At 46.6% G+C, this 25,137-nt stretch overlaps 1 protein-coding gene and 1 pseudogene across 1 annotated transcript; one reads left to right on the forward strand and one right to left on the reverse strand.

Moving 5' to 3' along the window:
* The first annotated feature begins 7,451 nt into the window (after positions 1 to 7,451).
* Positions 7,452 to 11,036, forward strand: LOC116540600 (paraneoplastic antigen Ma6F-like). Its single transcript, XM_032264156.1, is given in 6 exon segments — positions 7,452 to 8,360; positions 8,363 to 8,520; positions 9,274 to 9,440; positions 9,522 to 9,811; positions 10,822 to 10,899; positions 10,995 to 11,036. Coding segments are annotated over 6 exon segments (1,611 nt in total). The 5' UTR covers positions 7,452 to 7,484.
* A 12,841-nt stretch (positions 11,037 to 23,877) lies between these two features.
* LOC116540560 lies at positions 23,878 to 24,302 on the reverse strand (annotated as a pseudogene).
* Between the last annotated feature and the right edge of the window lie 835 nt (positions 24,303 to 25,137).

The following is a 25,137-nucleotide window of genomic DNA, read 5'->3' on the forward strand; positions in this document are numbered from 1 at the left end:
TTCCCACTTCCTGTCACCGTCCCCCTCCCTCTTCCCTCCTCCCTCCTTGTCATCACCTTGAACCTTCCCTTCAGCTCCCTGAATTTTTTCATCTGTCCCCTTCAACACCTCTACCTCCTGCATCCCTCTGTCCACTCTTCAGCAGGCCTTTCATTCCCACTCAGGCCTCTTAACTGCCTATAGTCACTAGAGCTTCAGGCCCCCTTCCCCCACTGAGGGCTCTCTACGGGCTGAGGGACCTGAAAATTAACCATTCAAGGATGAAAAAGCTCATTGGGACCACTATGGATATTATATCTACTCAGATGAGTTTTTAAGACACCCAGACATCCATTTGGTGTCTCTTTGGTCCCTCAACCAAAATTTAGTCTATAGCTTCTATTGGATTATACATTGGAGCAAAAGAAAATCTTACAAATCTCTTCTACAAATATTAGTGAGATGCTTTGGCCTTCTTATTGAGCAGGCAACCCCGACTTGTCCCATCTACCAAAAACAAAATCTTCATCGAAATTTAAAGGTGTGTCAAAGATGAAAGCCAATTAAACAAACTTAAACAGCGAGTTTTGTATTTTTGTGTTTATGCCTGGCTCCTGGATGAAAATTTAGAATTAAAGCCATAAGATCTGTATTTGTATCTGTCTGTATGTTTATGTGTACATGTATGTATGTATATGTGATATTTTCCTCACTATAGATGGTATTACCAAATTAACTTATAAATCCTTTAAAGGAGTTCCATTATAGGTATCCTAGAGATAAGGAGGCACTTATATAAATTAAACTAAAACTCTCAAGAATTTAGAAATTAACCCAAATGTTTTATAAACTCAACATCACATCATTTAGTAAATCTTTGGTAAAAGGGGAAGAGTTCATTTAAGGCCAGACCCAGTGGCTCATGCGTGTAATCCTAGCACTTTCAGAGGCCAAAACAGGAGGGTTACTTGAAGCCAGGAGTTTGAGATCAGCCTTGGCAACATAGCAATATCCTGTTTCTACCAAAAATTTAAAAATCAGCCGGAAATGGTGTTATGCACCTGTAGTCCTAGCTGCTCAAAAGGCTGAGGTGGGAGGATTGCTGGAGCCCAACCTGGATGACAGAGAAAAACCCTGTGTCTAAATAGATATAGATACAGGTGTAAATAGATAACTGCTTTAATAAAAACAGCGATGTCTCTGAGTTAACAGCATTAAGTATTTATCTTAGCTGGGCATGTTCTTCCCAAGCTTATATAGGCTTCCAGTCAAAAGGTTAATATCATACCTATTAGATATTTAAGATTGCACAAAATATAAATTTGAGTTTCACTGAGTCATTATTCTGATGATAACTTTTATTTCAACAATAATTATGTTCTATAATATGGTTAAAAACAGTTTCCAATTTTTAGGGGATAACTCATAACTTTATGCTATGCTAAATTAATAGATATTCATTAAATAGCTAGATTATATCTAAGTTAAAATATTGAAACATTATTACTATGCATAAATTTATATTTATATTATTTTTCCTTCTTGTTTTTACATGGTACAGAGAGGCTACATATGTTTGGGGCTAGGTGTGGTGGCTCATGCTTGTAATCCCAGCAGTTCGGGAGGCTGAGACTGGAAGATTACTTAAGGCCAGGAGTTTGATACCAGCCTAGGAAACATAGAGAGGCATCATTTCTACCAAAAAAAAAAAAAAAAAAAAAAGGAGTCGGGGGGAAATCGCTGGACCTGGTGACTTGGCCTATGTTCTCAGCCACTCAGTTGGCTGAGGCAGGAGGATGGGTTGAGCCCAAGAGGTCAAGGCTGCAGTGAGTTGTGACTATCAGTGTACTTCAGCCTGGGCAACAGAGTGAAAAACCTGTCTCAAAAAAAGAAAAAAAGAAAAGAAAAAGAAAGAAAAAAAGAGAAAAAAAGGAAAGAAAAAGAAAAAAGAGTCTATGGTACTGGTATCAATGTAATAGAATTTAGAGTGTATAAATAAAATCATATATATATGGTCAAGTAATTTTTTCGACAAGGACACCAAAAAGCATTCTATGGAAAATAATCTTGTCACCGAATGTTGCTAAGACAAAATTAAATTAATTATTTTTAATTTTATTAAAATTTATAATTAAGTTAATTGATTCCATCAAAACTTATAATTAAATTAATTATTTTCCACTTGTAAAATAATTAATTCAGACCCCCACTTCACATCTTATATAAACTCAAAATGAAATAAGCACCTAAATCCAAGGGCTCAAGGTACAGCCCTCTTAGAAGAAAACATAGATGTTGATCTTCATGATCTTGGATTAGGCAATGGTTTCTTAGACATGACACCAGAAGCACAAGCAACCAAAAGAAAGAATAGATAAATTGAACTTAAAAAAAAAAAAAAAACCCTTTTGTGCATCTAAGGACACTATCAAGAAAGGGGAGGAAAGGGTTGCAGGTCTTCTGTCCTCCAGGCAAGCTCAGTGCATATGCTGATGGAAGCAGCCAGTGGGGAATGATGACTGTTGATACCCTTTTGACTGCTTTGGGCTTTCAGGAATGGCTCTGCCTTGCTCAGCCTGAGCTGAGCTGCACTTTTACCACATGTCTCAGTGGGTGCAATATCAGTAGTCAAATGAGTCATAGTACCCCTACTTCCCACAGAGGGAGAGCCATGAAGTATTTCATCCTGGGGGCTGGTGTAATGAAGTTCCAGTTCTTAGGAGTTTGTATGTAGTATTTACCATGTGCAAACTATACTGAGTTCCTACCACCTACCCCTGTTATATCACTATCCACTATGTCCCTTATTTCTGTCAGCTGCTTTTGTTACTTTTCCCCAGGTGCCACCACGTAAGCTGTGATAGCACTGCAGACAGAACAGAAAATGTTTCTGTGAGCATAAATACGTGCAGTCCTGCTGGTCTGTCATCACGTGGCATCTCCAGGATTGTGGACAATTAGGGTAATAAATATAGATACAAAATTCCTCTGTGTTTTAGGATAAATTTTGTTACTGAACACTCAATTGCATATACACCTTGTCCAGTGAACCAAAATTAGGTCCTCAAGCCTAACTGTACAATATCCCATTGTTCTGGCATTCTACATCATAACTCAGATTTTTGTTGTTAATATCACAGTTGGGATGAGGTGAGGAAAGGAGGACTTTTTACTATTCAAATAGGTGATAACCAAATATACATCTCAGAAAAATGTCCAGTGAACCACGACTATACATCTTTCCCATTGACAAACCTGGCACTTAACTGTGTCTACTTGTTATTTGTAAAGTCAGGGAGCAAAAGTAAGCCACCAATACGAACATCCCTAGTTTTAAAGACATGGAACTTAGGGTAATTACAAATCCACTAGGGTCATTTTCCCTCTCATGTCAAAATTTCAAATGCACCGATTACCCCTACTACCTTAGGTAGTTTCTAGGGTTAAAAGAGATCACTTAAAATGTCTCAGAAACAAGAACTCCACTTCTTTGTGGGTCTAGAGTAGACTTGTTCTGGTTAGGATGTAGCTCGTGACAGACCATTAATATCACTGTAACAACTATAAAAAAATCAGATGGTCAGAAACCTGATATATATTGAGACACTGTCTCACTCTGTCACCTAACCAGGAGTGAAGTGGTACAGTCTCAGCTCACTGCAACCTCCGCCTCCCTGGCTCAAAGGATCTTCCCACCTCAGCCTCCTGAGTAGTGGGACTACAGGTGCACGCCACCACGCTTGGATAATTTTGGGGTTTTTTGTAGTGATGGTTTTTGCCATGCTGCCCAGGCTGGTCTCAAACTCCTGGACTCAAGTGATCTACCCGCCTCAGCCTCCCAAAGTGCTGAGCCACAGGCATGAGCCACCGTGCCCAGCCTGAAGTCAAGTTAACTAAATTTCAGAGAGAGACAAGCGCATATCAATGTCCATTGTTCTCTCTTGTAAGAATGGGCTTACCATCAAAAATGATGAGTTCATGTCCTTTGTAGGGACATGGATGAACCTGGAAACCATCATTCTCAGCAAACTGACACAAGAGCAGAAAATCAAACACCACATGTTCTCACTCATAGGCCTGGGTGTTGAACAATGAGAACACATGGACACAGGGAGGGGAGCACTACACACTGGGGTCTGTTGGGGGGAAATAGGGGAGGGACAGTGGGGGGTGGGGAGGTGGGGAGAGAGAGCATGGGGAGAAATGCCAGATATAGGTGAAGGGGAGGAAGGCAGCAAATCACACTGCCATCTGCGTACCTATGCAACAATCTTCACATGTACATGTGCATGTTCTTCACATGCACCCCAAAACCTAAAATGCAATAAAAAAATAAAAATAAATAAAACAAAAAAAAAAAGAATGGGCTTACAAGGCAGGGGATTATGCCAGCCATAGGCGCAATAATTGCTGGGATAAAGATAGTTAATGACTGTGTGGTCTGGATAGACAGATTGGAATCTGTAGGAGACCCAAATGCATAGCTAGTTCTCCCCATCAATGGAGTCTCCCAATGAGTGTTTTTTGTTTTTGTTTTTTCCTGAGTGCATGGTGACAGAAGTCATATGGCAGGGTAGGGTGAGACAGAATGGGGGGGAAGGGAGGGAGGGAGAGAGAAAGAGAATATCAATCTTCTATTTAGACTCCTAAATTCTGCTTGACTCTAGCAACTGGAGGAAGTAGCTTTTAACACAAATCCTACCTTCAGGGTGTTTGAAACCTGATACTAACTAAGCTAATACTAACTAAAGATGTATGCAAGCCATGGTCCAGTTGGAATTCTGATTGGATTGAATTTATATACCTCAGGGAAACTATAGTACCTAACCAACGAAAGAGTGTACTCTAATCCCTATGGTTCTTTTAAGCACAATGCCTGGCATACAACTTTAAAAAATCCAGAACATGCAAAGCAACAGGAAAATGTGACCCACGATCAACGGTAATTGGCATCTCATCACTTCTCTCATGTTCTATTTTTCAAAGCAAGTCTCTAGGCCAGCCTAGATTCCAGAGGTGGAGAAACTGACACTACCTTGTGATGGAAGGAGTTTTGAAATCATATTACAAATGGTGTTGATACAGGGAACAGTGGAGAACCAGGGACATTAAAAAATAAATCTACTACAAGAGTTCATGGGCAAGTCCCTCACCTACACTTTGCAAGGAAGGTTAGATGTGGTCTGCTTCTGCCCCTCCTGCTCTTACGGTTCACATTGGTGGCCAGTGCAGCAGTACTCAAGGATGAACTATGGTCCACTCTCAGGAAACTCCCAAGGCTGCTGGCCAGAAGGACATCCAGTCCTAGACATGACAAAGACTGGCTGAGCTCCCCAAACGCCTCTCTTGACCAAAGCCTGCAGAAACAGAAAGTCATACTGTCACATTGGCCAATCCTTGTGTTCCCTTGGAAAACAGTTCCAATGTTCCCACCGATATCCTGCTTTTTCCCAGAGCTCAGACCTGCGACTACTGGGCTGGCTTCAACAACCTGCCTCCAATACCCTTTTCATTCCTGCGTCCTTGTGGTCATGTACTGAAGGCTTACTGTATGTCTAATGGAAGGTAAAGCTCCACCGCAAGAAAAATGTTCTTGTTCATTTACAGATGAGAAACAGAGATGTTCACTGGTTTGTGCAAAGCCACCCAGCTGCAAGGTGAAGCGGCTTTGCCTGCTTCCAAAAGCCATTCACACTCTTTCCAATGCAATGGCTCTCTAGGTAGTGAAGGCTGACTTTGTAGCCTCAGAGTTATGTGGAGGTTCCTGGAATGAGGAGGTAGGCCTGTGAATGTAGTGATTTGGGGGACCTAGTCTGGAGTCCTGGTACCCGGCTGTCCGCTAACTCCCAGCTTCCAGACCCTGCCCCTAAGCATGAGCTTTCTTTCTGCCAGTTTCCAGTCGCCTTTCTCTCTCCACACCTCCACACTTCCACTAGGCCATTTTGATGGTAGAAGGTCAATGGTTGGGCCTGTTGCTTGTGGAGGCTCAAAGCCTTGGCACATCAAGCCTTTACCATGCAGGTCCCATTCCCAGGGCAACACGGATGCCTCCTCCTGTCTAGCTATTTGCCTCCCACAGAGACTCTGAGGTTTTTCTCTGTCATCTATTTGAGGCTTCTGGGAGAAGTTGGAAGCCCATGTGTCCTTAGCACAGCCGGCCTGAGATATCCCTGTGCAGTGCAGCCCTGGCTGCGCTGCTGAGGTGTGATCTTCCACCCTCCTGTTCCAGGGTCTCGAGGCAGTCTCCGAAGTGGACTCAGGAGCCTGAAGGCAGCACTTCCTCGCGGTTGGTTGCAGTGTCCACAGACAGTGAGCAGGCACCAGTGGGACCCCAGAGTGGCAAAGGGCACCACGGGCAAGAGCCAGATTGCTGTCCTTACAGGCAGTAAGCGTGAGAGGGGGGTACTGGTCTGGAGCCTGAGGAGGGGAGGAGGGCCTCCTTGCTGCAGGAGTCTGGGTGGGGTGAGCTCCTGGCTGCAGGGAGGCTCTGGATGCAGAAGGGAACAATGGGAGAGAGGGGCTCTGGCTGTGGGGGAAGGGGACTGCTGGTGTGGGAGGTTTGGGAGGCGGTTGCCAGGTTGCAGGGAGGATGAGATTAGGGAGGGGGCTCCTGGTCAAGTGCTGGGAAAAAGAGGTGGGCGCATCCAGCTACAGGGTTGCAGATGACTGTTGGAGGGGCTCCAGCTGTAAGTTCCACAATTGGGAGCTGTTCACCAAGGTGAACGAGGTGCTTCCTGCTGTGGAGGTGAGGGGCGCAGTGAAGGGTTCTGAGCTGCAGCAGTGGAGGTGGGGGAGCATGGGCTGTGACGTTCGGCAGGGGAGACACTTCAGGCCCTGCATTGGGAAGTGGCTGGTGTCTGGCTGTGTGGTGGGGGTGGACTGACTGGCAGCAACATCCCTCTCTCCCCTTTGCACGCACAGGCACAGGCTGCATCAGAGACTGCAGCAGTCATCACAGACTCCTGTCTGATCAAGCTCTCTCCTTCAAGTCCTCTGTGATGGCTCTGGCGATGCTTTGGGACTGGTGCAGGTGGATGGGTGTGAATGCATATTGCTCCCTGTTCATCCTGGGTATCCCTGATGACTGCGAGGAACATGAGTTCCAGGAGGCCGGGTGGGCTGCCCTCTTGGCCCTGGGCAGGCACCCAGTACTTGGCAAGATCTCCAGAAAGGATCTCCGGGCCAGGGCAGCCTTGGTGAATTTCGCTGAGAGTTGAAACCGAAGCTTGATTCCCTGCCAAATACCAGGCAAAGGGGAACCCTGGAGTGTGATCTCCCTGTCCCAGGCTACTGACGTTGAGTTTCAGGATTTGGCCAGTTTTTCTGCACGGCCCCAGGGACAAGCAATGGCCAGAGGTGCAGGTGAGGCATGAGGCGCAGGCGAGGCAGGAGGCGCAGGTGACGGAAGAGCTGAAGATGAATTGAGAGTTGCAGAAGAGGCAAGAGAGTCATATGAGGGAAGCACAGGTGACACAGGAGCTGCGGGTGAGGCAGGAGGGACAAATATGGCAAGAGCCTGGGTCCAGCCCTGGGGCTGCGCCCTGCAGGCTGTGCAGGAAAACAGGGCCTCCCGGGAACTGAGACCCTTTTCCGGGAGGGAGCAGCCAGGCTGTGTGGAAGAGTCCTTTGAGAGCTGGCTGGAGCACGCCAAAGACATGCTGCAGCTGTGGTACCACGAGTTGGAAAGGGACAGGAGGAGGTGGCTGCTGGAGAGCTTGGGCGGCCCGGCCCTGGATGTCGTGAGTGGCCTCCTGGAGGAAGATCCCAACTTGTCTGCGCGGGACTGCCTGGCGGCGCTGGGGCAGGTGTTTACGGACCGGGACACTCGAATGACTTCTTGGCTGAAGTTCCTGACCTGCACGCAGGGGCCCCAGGAGGGGCTGTTCGCCTTCGTGGTGCGTCTGGAAGGCCTGCTGCAGAGGGCGGTGGAGAAGGGGGCCGTCCACCATGCCCTGGCCAACCGCTTTCGACTGCGGCAGGTGCTGTCTCGGGCCCGCCCCAGCGAGGCTCTCCAGGATACCCTGAGGGGGATGCAGCTGGATAGGAGGCCGCCCGGCTTCCTGGGGCTGCTTCGGCTCATCCGGGAGATGGAGGTGTGGGCGGCCTCCCCAGCGAGGAGCCAGCAGGGTGCAGCCTGGCCAGAGGCCCCAGTGGAGAGTGAAGACCCAGCTGCCTCCCAGATGGCCCCTGCCCGAGGAGATGTCGCCCAGGCCTCCCCAGCCCGTGGGGATGCCAGCGAGGCTGGTCCCGGAACAGAAGATGCTGCTCAGGCTGATTCTGCCACCAAAGACGCCGCCAGGGGTGCCTCTGCCACTGAGGAAGATGAAAATGCCCCTGCAGGCCTTAAAGGCCTAGGGCTGACAGGCCCCCCCGAGGCCCCTGTGGCCCCTCTCCAGCCTGGATGGGCAGTGCAGCCAACATGGCCCGAGGAGGTCCTGTCTGTGAGCCAGAGGGTCTTGTCCACGCGGGAGGCCAGGAGGCTGACAAGCCCTCCCAGGGGGGTTTAAGTCCATCCTGGAGGAGTTGGAAAATGAGGATGGGGTGGGGGGAGGCGGGGCAGCCCAAATCCTCCCCTGGCAAATACACTCTGAGGGCCCCGTGGCCGCCTCTCCTCTAGGGCAGCAGTGCCCTAGAGGCAGGAGGGAGGCCAGGTCAGGGCCGGTCCCTCATCTCACATTGGGATTGGGGCCCCCACCTCCCTCCACAGAGCCCTGGCCAGCGTCACCAGTGCTTCCCGGTGACTCAGATGACCATGTTTGATACTAAATGGGATGGGGGAAGGCGCCCCTCCAGTGCACCCAGTGCGGCACCCAGCCCCAGCCCCAAATCTTGCCACCTCCCGGGGGGCCGGCCTAGAGGGATCCCTGAGAGGCCAGCCATGGCCTGGGTGGGTGCACTTGAAGATGTCTGTCCCCCACCCCTTGTCCTGGGATGAGAGATGACAGGGGGAAAGAGGCCCTCTCAAGGGTTCCAGCTGCCTGGGTCTCCCAAGAGGGGTTCCCCCACTTGCCATTCCCAGGGCAGGCTGTCCCCTGTTCCAGGAATCCCACCCTCACCTGTGTAGGCCCCATAGTGATCACTGCTAGGTGTCATTCCTGCAAAATGTTGTGTGCTGTGCGCCTACCTGGGCGGCCGCCTCTGGGCCCAGGACACGTGCTGTGAGCTTCCTGCAAGCCCACACTGTGGTCCCTGCTGTCTGTCTCTCGTTGTGAGCACCACCTCTGCTTTTCCAGTGTAGACCTAGGCCAGGGGCTGCTTGTACTCATGGAGCTGTGTGTGTTCTTCTCTGAACAGCTTCTCCCCGGAGGCCCCCAGGACATTCCTGAGAGATGGTGGGAAGGAGGTGACAGGACACGGCAAACGCTCACCTCATGACCACGATGGTGACCGTGACTGTGGCAGGAAGAACTGGACCACTGACAGAGAGGGGCTGCCCTGCCTGAGGCTCCCCAGGGAGCTTTGTGCTTTGGTGTTCCACCCCTGTTGTTATTTGTGACTCAGTTTCCTTGACCTGGTGGGGTCTTCCCTGCTGTGTCTTCCAGTGTCCTGTGACGATCCTGTGAGAGCCATAATGCAGGGCCCTGCCCCAGCAAATGGGCTTGAGAAGGGGCTTCCTGAAGCCAGTGGATACTGCCAGAGTCCACCGTCCTGGCAAGAGGCAGACCTGGGGTCCTGGGGAAGGAGGGAGGTGGCCGCAGGGCCTGAAGCAGGAGCGGGGGAAGACAAGGCACCTTGCCAGGAACCCAAGGAGGAGAGGCCCGGGATCTGTGGCCTGTCGTGGCTGTTTGCAGTTTCTCTCTGTGTTGTGGTTCCCTTCTCTTCAATGGTTTCGGTATGTGTTTCTATTCAATATATTACATTCAGTGTTCCAGCTGTTCTCGCCTTTGCTGTGGGAAACCGGGGGGAACGTCTCTTTGGAATAAAATGGGAGCTGGGGAAAACGGTGGCCTGGAATACTGACTCTATTGTGGTCACTGGGATATGGTCTGGGCATAGTCGGTCAGGGAGTGTAGAGAATGACCTATTTGCAACAGTGGTTCCAATCCAGAATCAGTGGCTTATGGGGTTGAGGAAAGAAGCCAAGCTGAACACGCTGGATGATGCCAGTGGACAGAACACTGCTGTGTGCGGGCAGTGTGTGACTGGCTCCCGAGGGCATGCACAGAGGCTCCCAGAATGAAGTGCATAAGACATGGAACAGCGGGCAGGGTTGCAGGCCTGGATGGAAGCTCCAGCATAGACATCTTTTTAATAGTTCCTCAGTTTCTCATGTTTATCCCATGTGTGGACTACAGTGCCAGAGCTTCACCATCTCTTTGGGAAGACAGAAGAGATGGATAAGGAAAAGGGGTGGAGCAAAGCGGCACTCCTCACCTTCTCCAGGGTCTGGGGAGCGGGAGCGGGACGTTTCGCCTGTCCGAATGTGAAATCGCCACCAGGCTATGCGACGCGTGCCCGCCTGTGCACCTTGTTGAGCGCGCCACCGTGATGAGTGCGCCTGGGCACGCCGCCATTTCCTGCAGCCACAACCGCACGGTCGTTGTTTCCTGCTGTCTTTTTATTCTCTTTAGAAACGCTCTCGCTCTGTTGCCCAGGGTGGAGTGTGGTGGCGCTATCATATCTCCCTGCAACGTAGATCTTCTGGGCTCAAGCGATTCTCCCGCCTCAGCCTCCCAAGTAGCTAGGACCACAGGCGTGCACCACCACACCCGGAACCACAGTCACAGTCCGTCGCAGTGCCCGCCGGGAAAATGGGACCCACCACAAAGCGAAATGGCCGCCCAGGGGCGAGCTCGGCTCTGGCAGGGATTCTTGTGAGGCCATGTCCCCGCTGGCCGCCAGAGGGCGCGCGAGGATCACGAACGGGTTGGAGGCGCCGGCTGCCCTTTCCCTCCCTCAAGGTCTACAGCTGAGGCCAGAGTAAGGGCCTTGGGGTGACCGCGGGCGTGGACCATCGCCGGCGGGAGGGAGCGAGGGGCCGAACGGGGCTCCTGCGGCCTGAGGTTGTTTCTCAGGGAGCCCTGGCGGCCATGGCCTCTGGGGTGGAGTTATCCTGACATCCTGTAGGGCAGTGGAGCCTTACTTTCCCTAGCCCTAAAGGTCATGGAGCCTCTTTCTGTTTAGAGGCAGAAACCAAGAACAAGAGATTGGTGGGAATTGCTGTGGCTACAGAATTGCAGAACCAGGCTTGTTAATTCTGGGACCCGCGCTGCTTTCATTACACTCTATCGCTTCCAGTTTCTGAGTCTTCCTTCTGTCAACACTTAGCGAGCCTGCTGGCTGTGTTGCTCTGGCAGTGAGTCCAAAGGTGAAGGATAGGTGGCTGACGGATTTTGATACTCAAAATTTTTCCTAAACTGTCCAGTATGGTATACCATCTCCTGCCTCCTTGATGCTTATGATGGCACCCAAAATACTTAGTATATTTGGAAATCTAGCATTCCTACTCCTGCCTGGACAGGCCCTCAGTATTCAACGAAAGCTCAATTATTACACAGGCAGTGACAGCACAGTCATGACTTCCCTGTTGTCATTTTTGGGTCTTTTTTAGACACAGTCTTGCTCTGTTGCCCAGTCTGGTCTATGTCCAGAGTATCTTCCTGGTCTCCTTGTACTAAGTTAAGCAGTTTCTGTGCTACCATGGTTGCCAAGCACCTGAAGAGGCCCAATGTCATCTCTCTTTTCACAGTGGTTCTGCCTTTTGGCCATGCTTTCTATTCCTTCTAACATAACCCCTTCCTGACTGAAGGCCAGTCAGAGCACAGGCCACTTTAAGGTTTAACTTTCAAGTAACTAAGAGCCTCCCTTTCCCAGAACAGCATCAGTGCTTGGAGAAGCACCTGCCTCAGCCTTTATTCTCCCTAGAAACCGACCTTTCCTTTTACCATTGTGACCTACCTCTGAGCAAGCTGGCAAAAAAGCCTGCATGCCCCCTTCTTTGCTGCATGAAGTAAATTCAAACCATAGTGAAAACCTAGGCCACTCTCCTTCCTTTGCTTCCAGAAGCCATTTTGGAATTGCTGGAGATGACTGCTCCCCTCTCCCAAAAACCCTCAATTATATAAGTAGTGAAACTTTTCTTGCCCTCTTGGTGTATATGTGGTGTCATCAGTCTTAACATTCTAGCCAATTTTTGAGTGGGGAATCTATCTGCTTCTGAACGTGACCTTAACATTGGGAAAAGCCAAATGGAAGCCCATGAAACTGCATCCCCACTCCTGAAACCCTGTAGGTTAAAAACATTTTCAAGGGAGGAATAATGGAAATTAGAGCCACTTTGAAGACCTCTAGGATGTATTAACAGGTATGGTGGTCCCCATCATATCTCCATTTAATCTGCCAGTTCTGTACCCTGTAGAAATTGGATGGATTCTGGAGAATGAGTGTATCCTACCTCATGCTTCATCAAGCAGTAATCCCAGTTACAGATGCTCTGTGCCAGACATAGTATCATTGCTCAAATAGATTTATAAGGCCTTGGGTACATAGTATGTGGCCATTGATTTGATGAAGGCATTCGTTTCCATTTCAGCCAATCAAGGAAAGAGGATAAGACGCTGCTGTTTGAATGTTTGTCTCCTCCTTGCCCTTACGAATAGATTAATCTAATAATTGATTAATGGATTAATGGCATCTCATGGGAGTGATACTGGTGTCTTTATAGGAAGAAGAGAGACAGGGAGACCTGAGCACACGCAGCCTTCTCGCCATGTGATGTATTGTGCCATTTCATGACTCTTCAGAGAGTCCCCACCATCAAGAAGGCCCTCACCAGATGCTGCCCCTTTATCTTGGACTTCTCAGCCTCCACAACTGTAAGAACTTTTTTTTCTTTATAATTACCCAGTTTCAGGTGTTCTATTATAAGCAACGGAAAATGGACTGACATAGAAGCATTTCACGATCACATGGACAAACAAAAATCTCTATTTACATTTTGTCTCAGGACCATGTTAACTCTTCTGCCCTGTGTCATATCTATCCTCTGTCATAATACAGTCTAAAGAGATTTGGATCATCTAGACAGTGCATAGAATGGCATGGCACATGGATCTGTTACACTGACATCCTCATTCTGATTGGGCAGGAAGAGTAACAGGCAGCCTACACACTGGGATGCCTCGGTGAAACACATGCACTCTGGAGGGTGGGCAACAAGCCCTATGGGGATTCATAGATCTGCTACATCTGTGAAGATTTTAGGAGTGCAGTGGTCAGAGGCATTCCAGGATGTCCCCTCCAAAGGAAAAGGCAAATCACTGCCTCTTGAATCCCCCACCACAAAGAAAAAAGTGGTGCACCTGGTAGACTTCTTTGGGTTTGGGGGAGGAAACATTCCACCCATAGGATAACTTCTCCAGTTCACACACTGGGTGACACAGAAGGCTGAGATTTGAGAGAGGCTGGGAGCAAGAGAGGGATCTGCAGCAGGTCCTGGCTGCAGTGCAAGCAACTCTTGGACCATCTCATCTGACAGACCCTGCAGTGTCAGAGGTGTCAGTGGTGAAAAAGGAGGCAGGGCGGGGTTTCAGGCCAGTCCCCATGGGAAGATCGCCACTCCTATGGTTCTGGAACAGGGCCATGGCATCCACATCAGAGAATCATACACCTTTTTAGAAACAGCTTTTGGTGTACCTTTGGGCCCTGGAAGAGACAACACTTGACCATGGGACACCAAGTGACTGTAAATCTGGAATTTCCCCTTATAAGCTGGGTCCTGTCAGCCCATCAAGTGAAAGTCAGATGACCCTCCGGCAATCCACTGTAGGATGGAAATACTTCATCTAGACAGGCAAAGAAGTGTGAGTGAGCAATGGAAGCAATGGTTATCACACTGCCATAGGTGTGAGCTAAGGGAGAGGCACTGGTGTGATCTCATGTGATTAGATGAAGGAGGAGGAAAAGGCCTGAATATTGCAATGTGGTACCGAGTGACCTCACCTAAACACATAAGCTCTCTCTTGGTTCCTTGTGCCCTGTGAGTCCCTTTGCCTTCCCTCCTTTCCTGGTAGTGGCTTGGCTTTCATAAGCAATATTCAGGCCTTTTCCTCCTCCTTGGGTGTGAGCTTAAAATGGACAGCAGCTACATTCCAGCCACACCCACCTAGGGACAGCCCTGAAAGACAGTGGGGATGGAAAATCTTTCTGATGCGTGGAGCTTTAAGGTGTGCACCTTGTCATTCACTTTGCGTGGAAGAAGTGGCCCAGGGTAGGAATATGCAGATTTCTGACCAGTGGTCAATGGCCTAGGCAAAGGCCTAAAAAGGAAAGGACTAAAATACTAAAGACAAGGAGGTCTGGGGTAGGCACACATTGATAGACAAATGAGAGTGAGCATGAAGGGAAATTTTTACATCACATACAAGTGTCCCCCAGAAAGCACCAACAATGGAAGAGGATCTGAACAGTTAAGCAGACAAAATGGCTCAGCAAGTTGGACATGAGCCACCCTTCACCATCAGCCAGTCCAGAACTGAAACAATTGGCACATAAACAGATGGAGAGAGTGTGAGAGATGGAGAAGCTTGCAGACCCAGAAGCATGGAATCCCACTTGCCAGGCCTTTATTGCTGCTGCTGGTTCTGAAGGGCCAGTCTTTCAGCAAAGGAGGCCAATTCTGAGACCCCAGTATGGCACCATTTCTCCGTGTTGGGTCCCTTATCTTTTAGAAGAGACATCTGCTCTTTCTTACAAACATAGAAACCTATTTTGAGTATGGGTTTCCTTTCCTCCTGGCGGAACTTCAGCCAACACCACTATCCAGGGGCTTTCAGAGTGCATGACCTGCAGACCTGGAATCCCACACAAGAGGGTGTCCTACCAAGGGACACACTTCAGAGCAAAGGAGGTATGTGCATGAGCCCATGAACATGGGATAGTCTGGTATCACACTGTGCCACCCAGAAGCTGCTACCTTGATAAAGTATTGGAACAGCCTTCTGGAGGTATAGCTGAAGCACATGCTTAGAGGCAATACCTTACAAGGATGAGGCGCCATCCTCCAGGATGCAGCATATGCACGACTCAGAGATGTCCATGTGGCACTGTGTCCCCAGTAGGAAGAATACACGGGTCTGGAAGCCATAGGGAAGAAGCCAAAGTGGCCTCACTTTCCATCTTTCCCAGTGACCTACTCAGGGGCCAACATTGTGCTTCCCATCCCCTCACCTCTAGGCTTTGCAGGGTAGAGGTTCTGGTTCTTTGTACTCTTATCAGGAAATACAGCCTGGGTTTCATTTGTACTTATAGCTACCACTGCTACCTGGTATTTTGGGGTTCCTTCAGTCCAGACACCAGCAAGCAGGAAGAATCATCATGTTGGTGGGACTAATAGGCACTTATCAAGAAAGAGGTAAGACTGCTGTTATTATATAGTAGAGGCAGACAGGAATATGTTGGGGACTCGCATGATCTTCTCCGGTGACTTCTGGTACTACCGTGCCTCATTGTGGCTGTAAGTGATCAAGTACAGTGTGAATGGCCTAAGAAGGATATGGATACGAGGGACTCAGATAACTCAGGGGTGAAGGAAAGCTGCCAAAACTGCAGAGGTTATAGTTGAGAGTGAGGGAATCCTAGAATGGATAGTGGAAGAGGGTAATCATGAATACCTGTTGCAGTTGCAGGACCAACTGCACTGATAGGGCTTGTACTTTGCCCCACCAACTTTTCTCTTCTAAGTTTACCCTCAGAAAGAGTGGCCCACAGGAGCCAAGGAGGAACTGCTCCCCGAGCAAGTATGGAGTAGTGCATCTGTGTGGCACAAAGGATGGCCTGGGGCAGCTATGGAAGTGTACTGCTTGGGTGTCGCTTTAAGACAGTTCTGTTATGAGGAGTGCAGTTAGTTGACAGCATCCAGGCACAATGCCTTCAGGGTCCAGGGCAGCATTTAAGCCGAGACCATGCTAGTCCCAGGCTGCTCCCCATCAGAGGCTTAGCACAGCAGGGTACTAGGACCATTTTTGCTTAGTGTGGAACTCCTCTATGGGCCATCTTTGCATCAGAGCTCCCCATGACACTGGCCAAGGATTCTGAAAGCTCCACCACTGTCTGAGAGTCTTCCTTCCAATCCTTCTTCCTTCTCCCTGTCTTTCCACTTGTGTTACACCTGCCCTGTGGTCTGAAGGTTCTTCCTGCCTCTTTTTGTGTCCTCTCCCCTTCATCTTGATAAATTTTTTGCACTTCTAACTCCATCTTGACTTCCTGGAGGGCCTGAACTAACACATTTGATTTGGCGTTAGAGGGGGCACCTTCTTATCCTCCCTCCTAGGCAGGGTAGGGGAAAACGAAAGCACTCTTTGCTCCTACAAGTTCCCTTTAAAAATAACTTTTGACATGCTTAATCTCTTCAATAGCCTTGATGTGATGGTGTTTGCTGAATGGGTTTTGCCATCTTTTAGTAAATTCAGGGAGTTTGTTCAAGAGATTTAAAGGCTGATCAAGGAAAAAGATATGACCATGCCTGGTGGTCTAGTGGTTAGGATTTGGAAAAAAAAAAAAAAAAAAAGGAAAAAAAATATGACCATAAGGGACAGTAACACAACAAGCTTTATTGGGTGGCACTTGGACATGGTTGCATAAGATGGAAAGTCCTCACAACACAGGACCATCAAGGGGTTTACCAATGGGCTAAGAGGCCACTACCTGGAAGGGAGGGAAGGCAAAGGGACTCACAAGGCACGAGGAACCAAGAGAGAGGTTATGTGTTTAGGTGAGGTCACTCGGTACCACATTGGAGAGCCTCTGGGTGTGCAAAGCAGGTAGGCTTTAAATGGCTAAAAATCTGCTTATTTGGGATGTTTTAAAAATAACCAAGCTGGGCACGATGGCTCACGCCTGTAATCCCAGCACTCTGGGAGGCCGAAGCAGGCTGATTGCCTTATATCGGGAGGTCGAGACCACCACGGGCAACATGGTGAAACACCATCTCTACTAAAATACAAAAAATTAGCCAGGCATGGTGGTGCACGCCTGTAATTTCAGCTACTCGGGAAGCTGAGGCAGTAGAATCGCTTGAGCCCGGGAGGTGGAGGTTGAAGTGAGCCAAGACCATGCCACTGCACTCCAGCTTGGGTGACAGAGTGAGAATCCATCTAAAAGAATAACAATAATAGTAATAATAATCAGGCATGTAAAAATATGAGTTGGGCACCAGTAAGCTTTTCAGCTAACAGGTCTCAGTCTGCAGTGAAGAAATAAACAACATAGGGGCCAATACACAGAGGCCATCTTTGATTCATTTATATAGCAAACAATGTTTAGTGTTTCCATTGAAAATGTAAATCATACAGGGACTTAGCACCTCTTGTCCTCAGATTTGAACTAAAGATCTGTGAAAAACAGGCACAATCTCATTTGCTATCCTGTTATACATTCAATGCTCAGCAACTATGCCCTGCTGTGCCTTTTGGCAGATGCTAGGGACACAATGGTATGGGTTCCTGCTCTCACGGAGCTTTGTGGGATGTTTGCATTCATGTGTGGTGTGTGCGTTCATGTGTGTGGTATGTGTGGTGTGTGTTCATGTGCAGTATGTGGTGTGTGCGTTCACGTGTGTGGTATGTGTGGTGTGTGTTCATGTGTGTGGTATGTGTGGTGTGTGTTTATGTGTGTGGTATGTGTGGTGTGTGCGTTCACGTGTGTGGTATGTGTGGTGTGTGTATGATCAGTGGGTTAAGTGCTAAGGAAGGGCAAGTAGTACAAGAATGCTACAAGAGTGTGTTAGTGACCTCAGAAGGGGGTGCACATGTCAGAGGAAGCATCCTTGGTGACGAGACATAAATGCTGAGACATAGAGAATAAGTAGGAGTTAGCCAGTCAAATAGTAGAGGTGGGAGTGGAACCATGTTCAGGCAACAGAGACAGAATATGCTTGAAGCTTCCTCTACCCTACTATCTGCTCCCAGTCAGTGACACCCTAGGCTTTGTCATCTCTTAATATTGTCCCATCTCAAGAATCAGTGACTCAAGTATGCCACTTTCTGACCACAGACTCCCTACTGTGATCCTTTTTCAACCTCTTTGGGGCCTTCAGATGTTGACTCCTCTATTTTTTCCAACCTATCAGCTCTCTTCTTTCCCTCCTAGTTTCTTTTTATTTAAAGAGCTTTACCCAGACATCATTCACGCACATGTATTTAAAGTATAAAATTTGATAAATGTTGGTATAAGCATACACCTGTGAAATCATCGCCACAATCAACATTAGTGAGTGTATTCATCACTCTCAGAAAGTTCCTCAAGCCTCTTTGTAATCTCTCCCTCTCTGTACCCTGCAACCTTGCTAAACTCTAAACTCCCTTATTAGTCCTAATAGATCTTTTGGGTAGATTCTATCAGATTTCCTACACAGAAAGTGTTGCCTGCAAATAAAGATAGCTGTGCTTCTTCCTTTCTGGTATGGATGCCTTTTATTTATTTTGCTTGTTGTATTTTCAAAAGGCTTTCTTCTTAGCTCCTTACCTTTTTACTACATACAGCTTCATAATTCAATATTGGTCTTGCATGGCAAGCCAGCAGTGTGACAGACACAGTCTTCCACCTCTCACTTCGCATTGGAATCTCGGCTCCTTAGGTCACCAAGTTTGTCTCCTGAGCCCTGTGAAACTGTGGAAATCTCTGCTGGGTGTTTGACCCACAGCCATGGCCATCTAGATAAAGCCTCAATTCTCAGCCTCCTTCCCTGCACCTGGAGGTGTCTGCAGTGCTACCAGACCCTATCATGGCTCTCTTCTTTCCTGCATGTTGGCGCCTCAAGTCCTCAGTATTTTAATAGGTCTCTGGTGCCTTTAAACTAATCCTTTTATCATGTTTCATCAGGCTTTTCTTGTTCTCTATAGGAGCCTTTGTCTGCCAAAAGCTACTCTCTCATACCCATAAACAGAAGCCAAATCAATAAAATTGTTACTCTTTAAATGTTCTCAAACATTTCCACTTCTCTTTATGTCTTCCACCACCATGCTAGTCCAGATCACTCTCCTAGGTTAGTGCAGTGACGCCCTTCGTTGCCCACTTATTCCTCATATAGCAGCCAGAATTCTTTTTTAAAAGACAGATAAGATTATATCACTTCCCTGCTCAAAACCCTTACATTATTTTCCATCGTTTTCTTAGCATAAAATGAAAATACACATTATTAAAAACAATAAATTGTACTTGCTGAACTGTGGTCATGTTCAATTTGCATCAGTAATGCAAACAGCCCTTCCTGTGACTCGTCTCATTAATACACACAAGTAAGCAGGCGTTCATCAAGTTCAACTTAATTGGTCAAGGACACAGATAGGGGCGGTAAAGGCAGATTTTCAGGCCAGCTCTCTTCAGCTCAAGAGCATGTCTTTGAAGCAGAGTCCTGAATGGAAAAATGACTCCTTTTCTATGTTCTCATCTTGGTATCAGTTAGGGCTGTCCAGAGAAACAGGATCAATAGGAGAGGTAGATGTATCTCCTGTTGAGGCAGAGAGCAACAGACAGAGAGAGAGACTTTAAGGAACTGGCTCACATGATTGTGAGTTGGGGGCTGGCAAGTCTGAAATCTGTTGGGCAGAGCAGCAGGATGGACACCCAGGGAAGAATTAATGTTGCAGCTTGAGTCCAAAGGCTATCTGAATGCAGAATTCCTTCCTCATCAAGGGACCTCAGTCTTTTCTCTTAAGGCCTTCAACTGATTGGATGAGACCCACCCACATTGTGGGTCCAGATTGTGGGTCCACATTGCAGATTGTGGAAGAGGGCAATCTGCTTTACTCAAAGTCTGTTGATTTAAATGTTAATAATATCTAAAAAAAAAAAAAAAAAAAGCTTAACAGCCACATGTAGATAGTTTGACCAAGCAACTGGAAACTATAGCCTAGCCAAGTTGACACATGAAACCAGCCATCATACTTCCTGACTATATTTTCATGGTAAAGAATTCAAGCAACAGAGAGATATATAGAAGAAATAGCGAAAGTCACATTTCCATCCCACCCCTTTCTTCCCAGAGGTGAACACTGTGAGTTCCTAAGTTAGTATCCTTCCAGAACTCTGCATATTCCTTTAACATTCATATATGTAAATATATACATATATAATTTGGTTTTATTTTACTTAGATGAGATTATCCTGTAAGTGCTGTCTAGTGTCTTGTTTTTTGTCTCAAATGGTAACTCATAGAGATCATTCCATGTTAGTTCATACATATTTATCTTGTTTTTTTTTCAGTTGGACAAGCAAAACAATGTTTACAAAATTAAATCAAGTAAAAAGCAAAAATTCTCTTTGATCGCTTCCTAAACCTCACTCTCCTTTTCAGCAGTACGTGCTTTTTTTAAAAAAATTATTTTTGAGACAGCGTATCACTCTCTTGGCCAGGCTGGAGTGCAGTGGTGTGGTCACAACTTACTGCAGCCTCAAACTTCTGGGTTCAAGTGATTCTCCCACTTAAACTTCCCAAGTAGCTGGGAGCACAGGCATGTGCCACCACACCCAGCTAATTTTTTATGTCTTGTAGAGATGGGATCTTTCTGTTTTTCCCAGGCTGGTCTTGAACTCTTGGGCTCAAGCCATCCTGGTATCTCACCTTCCCGAATTGCTGGGATTACAGGCATGAGCCACCACGCCTGGCCAGTGAGTGCTTTGATCGGTTTGGTGTATATCTATGTAATTACACAAAGAAGTGAAGATGGCAGGGTGGTCTCTTTATTTCCTTCATGTTCTCTTTTCCTCTCTGTTCTCACCACTGTATAACTTGTATCAAGAATGTCCTGCTATGACAGTGAACTTACATCATGTGACATGATCTACATTAATAAGATAGAAGCTTGTTTGTCTTTCAAGTGTGCCACTATGACGCATGTGAAAAATCTGAGCCTATTCCTGTGGAGTACTGTCAGCAACAGACAGCTATAAAATCCAATCTTTTCATTTAGGCTGGAGTCAGGAACTATGTTATTAGGTTGGGGAGACATATAACACTCAAAAAGAATTTTTCAACCAGAAAGCCAAGACTGAGTTTTATTGTGAGAGTTTCTTAGACAAATATCTGCAGAAACTTTCCAAAGGAAGCGATCAGGGGAACGGAGGCTGTGGAGAGGACTCTGTAAACTGGTAGGGTCCACTGCTACCTTAAGCGTGGGGCTGGGCATCATGGGTTGGACCAGAGGCAGGGCACAAATTGGGACCTGTAGTAGGCTGAATAATGGCCCCCAAGGATAGCAGGTCCAAATTCCTGGAATCTGTATATATGACCTTATTTGGGAAAAGGGACTTTACAATGTGATTAAGTTAAAGATCTTGAGATGGGGAGATTATCCTGGATTATCTCTGTTGGCTCTAAATCAAATCACTCATTTCCTTATGATGAGGCAAAGGCAGATTGTTTTCACACACACCCACATACAGGAGGAGATGATATGATGAGGGAACAGAGAAAGATTTGAAAATGCTGGTCTTAAGACCAAGGAATGCAGCAGCCACCAGCCACCAAAAGAGCTAGGAATGGATTCTCCCCTGGAGCCTTGGGAGAAAGTGGGGCCCTGCTGACATCTTGCTTCAGCCCAGTGATACTGATTTTGAATCTCCAGTCTCTAGAACTGTGAGAGAATAAAATTATGTTGTTTTAGGCCACCCAGTGTGTAATAATTTGTTACAGCAGCCAAGGCAACCCATACAGGACCTAATTGAATTCTTCAGGTGTCAGCCACATATACATAGTTCCCCAGCCCCTTCCTCCCAGAGCCTGTGGATGGAAGCTTGGAGATTTTGATGTTGAGGAATCTTCCTGTTACTGAAGAATAGAAAGAGAACATGAGGAGGAAGCTGAGTGCCTGAATCAATGTTTACTCCCCCTGTGAGTGATTTGTGAGCTAGGCAAAAAGGTGGCAACAGAGAATACAGTTTATGTGGCCCTCACTTTCTAGGAAGCTCTTTAGGGGGAAAGCTCAGTCAGAAGTCCATGATCCCAGGAACAATATTAAGAAACTCTTTATTAATGGCACTCTAGCTGCATCTTAGAGTTGGAGTGCATCTGCCTTCACTGTGGCACACAAGAAATCCAGGGGAGGTGGGGTGGCTGTGTATGGCAAGATGCTGGATAAATGGAGGCAGAGACTGGCTGGTGACCAAGAAGCCCTAGATCACTCTGGAGGCTGCATGTGGCTATGTGTATGGCTCAGGGGAAGGGGAGAAGGCAGGCAGAGAAGTATTCATTGCTATTTGTACTTTGTTTAATGTCTTGTTTATCATTAATCTTATCAATTTGAAAGCAGCTGATTACTAACAATAATAAAAATAAAGCGCAAATGGCCAAGATTCCTCTGAATGCATATTGTATGGATTTAGCAAAGTAATTTTGAGGTGGGAGATCAGCAGGACTTGTTATCTGACTACCGGTCATGACCCTGCTGATGAAAACAAGATCTGGTCCAAATACATTACAGTAAAGAAACCAGCCCAAACAGCTAAAACCAATGAAAGGGACCTCTGGTTACCCCCACTGCTCATTACAAGCTAATTATGATACATTTGCATGCTAAAAGACACTCCCACCAGCACCATGATAGTTTACAAATGCCATGGCAATGCCTGGAAGTTATCTTATATGGTTCACAAGCGGGGCGGGGGGGGACCCTTGGTTCTACCCCTTTTCTAGAAAATTCATGAATCACTTATGCCTTATTTAGCACATAATTAAGGAGTAGCTGTAAATATAGCTAGCCAGCAATCCAGGAGGGCTACTTTGCTTATGGGGTAGCCCTGCTCTGTCTATGGAGCAGCCATTCTCCTGTACTCTGATAAACTTGTTTTGCTTTCACTTGACTCTGTCGGCTTGCTCTTGAATCTGTTCAGGTATGAAGCCAAGACCTTTTTGAACCAGCTCTTTCTTCATTCTGCTCCTCCCTCACTAATGAGTTAAATAAAATTTTGACCCATAATCATTATCTGTTTGTGTGGGAATTTTATGATTAAAAAGAACTGGTAATTGTGACTTTACATCATCCTACGATCCAGGACAGCCTGTTCCTGTGGGGGCTCTGGCCTTCTGTTGGTCAGGAACAATGTAAAAGTTCTTATTTAGAGCACAATGAGGCAAATGAAAAGGCAACATAGTGACCAACTGTTACTTAAATCTAGCCTGTAAAAGAATATTCTTTTTTTGCCAAGCCAGACTGTATCCAGCTTTATTAAACATACTTTCCAGAAACAATCATGGTATTTCAGAGAGGACATGGGCAGACAATCATTAACAGTCTAAAACAACTTTCAAATTCCCTTCTTCAATGGACTACCAAAAATTAGAAAGCCACTATAAAACCCAATGATGAAGTCTTCATCTGATGCTCTGAACAGGGAAAGTTTACAGTGAGGGTTGACATTTCACATTTAGCATGTTGTTTAACAACTTTTCATGAGTTGACCTTGACTTTCAGGAAGTGAAATTCAAATGGCAAAATTTATCTGATGATCCACAATTTAGAAACAGAACCGCTGCTCTTTTGAGGGTCGCCATCTCAGTGGCATCACTGGAAAGTCCAGATTGCCTGTCACACTGGGTGTCAGGTCCCAACAGGTGTCTGGGTTTAAGGGAGTTAAGTCTATCCTGACAGGTGGAAAGGGAGAAGAAGACATAAAAACAATTTGTCTTTTCATACCAAGGCTTTTGTGCCAAGGTGGCCGTGCATGTCAAAGTTAGGGAATCCCTCCTCCTGGGAACTAATAGGAAGTCTCTCAAAACTAGAAGGGAAAGGTGTTTTCCCCACATAAATCCAGCTTTATAGACATTCTATTAGTGACCTATTTCCCTTTCCTCCAAAGCAACAATGAATTGCTCTGTGTCTAACAACATATCTTTAAAAAAGTAAAACAAAATTCTAAATTACTTGATAAAAATAATGTTTCAAACTCTTCAGTCATCAGAAGTACACAGTTATCAAAAATGCAGACACTTCACTTGGCATCTCCAGGACATTCAGTTTTCTGTGCCTGGTCTGTTTTAGCATCTCTATCTTCTGCAGGGTTACTCCCCTCCTTGCCTGCGTCAGCATTTACCCTTTTCCCTTTGGGTACCTTATCTCCCTTCTTTCAAGGGGCTTCTTTAGGCTTGGGATCTGGCTTTGGAGGAACAGGTTTAGCAGACAACCTTTCAGATCTTCTCCGTGGTTTGCCCTTCACCTTGGCTTTATCTCTTTTAGCATTTCCTTCAGCCTTTCTCTTGGGGATGGTGGCAACAGCAGTGGGACATAGGTTCTTGGGGAGGGATGCAGTGGTGCACGGGCTTTGGCCACTCTGGGGAGTCATTCTTGACTCTTCTTCTTTCAGATTCTTTTTTTACTGTACAAGTCATTCCTTTGTTCTCCTCTGGCTTTCATGTATCTTCATCATTAAATAGTTACACCATCTAGTCCCGATTCAATTTCAGAAACCTTTCAGCATTTAACCCTTAGAAGATTTGCAGTTTAATCTTTTTATTAGTTTTCTAGGATTACTGTACCAAGGTACCACTCTAGGTGGCTAAAGCAATAGAAATGGAATATCTCACATTTCTGGAGTCCAGAAGACCATCAAATTATTGGCAGGGTTGGTTCTTTCTCACTCTCAGAAAGAGAAAACTAATAACTTCATGTTTCTGAGGTCAAATTTCCTTTATATAAGGACACTTGTCACATTGGATTGGAGGCCCTACTACTCCAGCATGATTTCATGGTAACTAAGCACATCTACAATGACCCTATTTTCAAATAAAGTCACATTCTGAGGTACTGAGGGTTAGGACTTCACCACATGAATTGAGATGGGAAGAGACATAATTCAACCCATAACAGTCTTAAAGTAAGAGGAGTAATTTCTATGTGTGTATTTTCCCAGAGAAATTTCTTAAAGTCCCAATAAAAAATTTCATTGATCCAATAATGATCATTCAGAGGAGCTGTTATTATGTGAGCCTCTATGAAAATTAGTATGCATTCGGCTGCAAGTGCCAGCCATATGAATGAACCATCTTGGGTGCCCAGCCCTGTTGAGCCTTTAGATTATTCAATTCTCAGTTCATATCTCCCTGCAGCCACATGAGAGATCCCATGAGTGAACTACCCAGCTAAACTTTCTCCCAATTTCTGACTTCCAAAATTGTGAGCAGAATAAAACAGTTGTTTTAAGCCAGTATGTTTTGGGTCATTTGGA

The sequence above is a fragment of the Sapajus apella genome, unplaced genomic scaffold (genome assembly GCF_009761245.1).
Source record: "Sapajus apella isolate SASKATOON/1434 unplaced genomic scaffold, GSC_monkey_1.0 scaffold142, whole genome shotgun sequence".
In the NCBI taxonomy this organism is placed as follows: domain Eukaryota; kingdom Metazoa; phylum Chordata; class Mammalia; order Primates; family Cebidae; genus Sapajus; species Sapajus apella.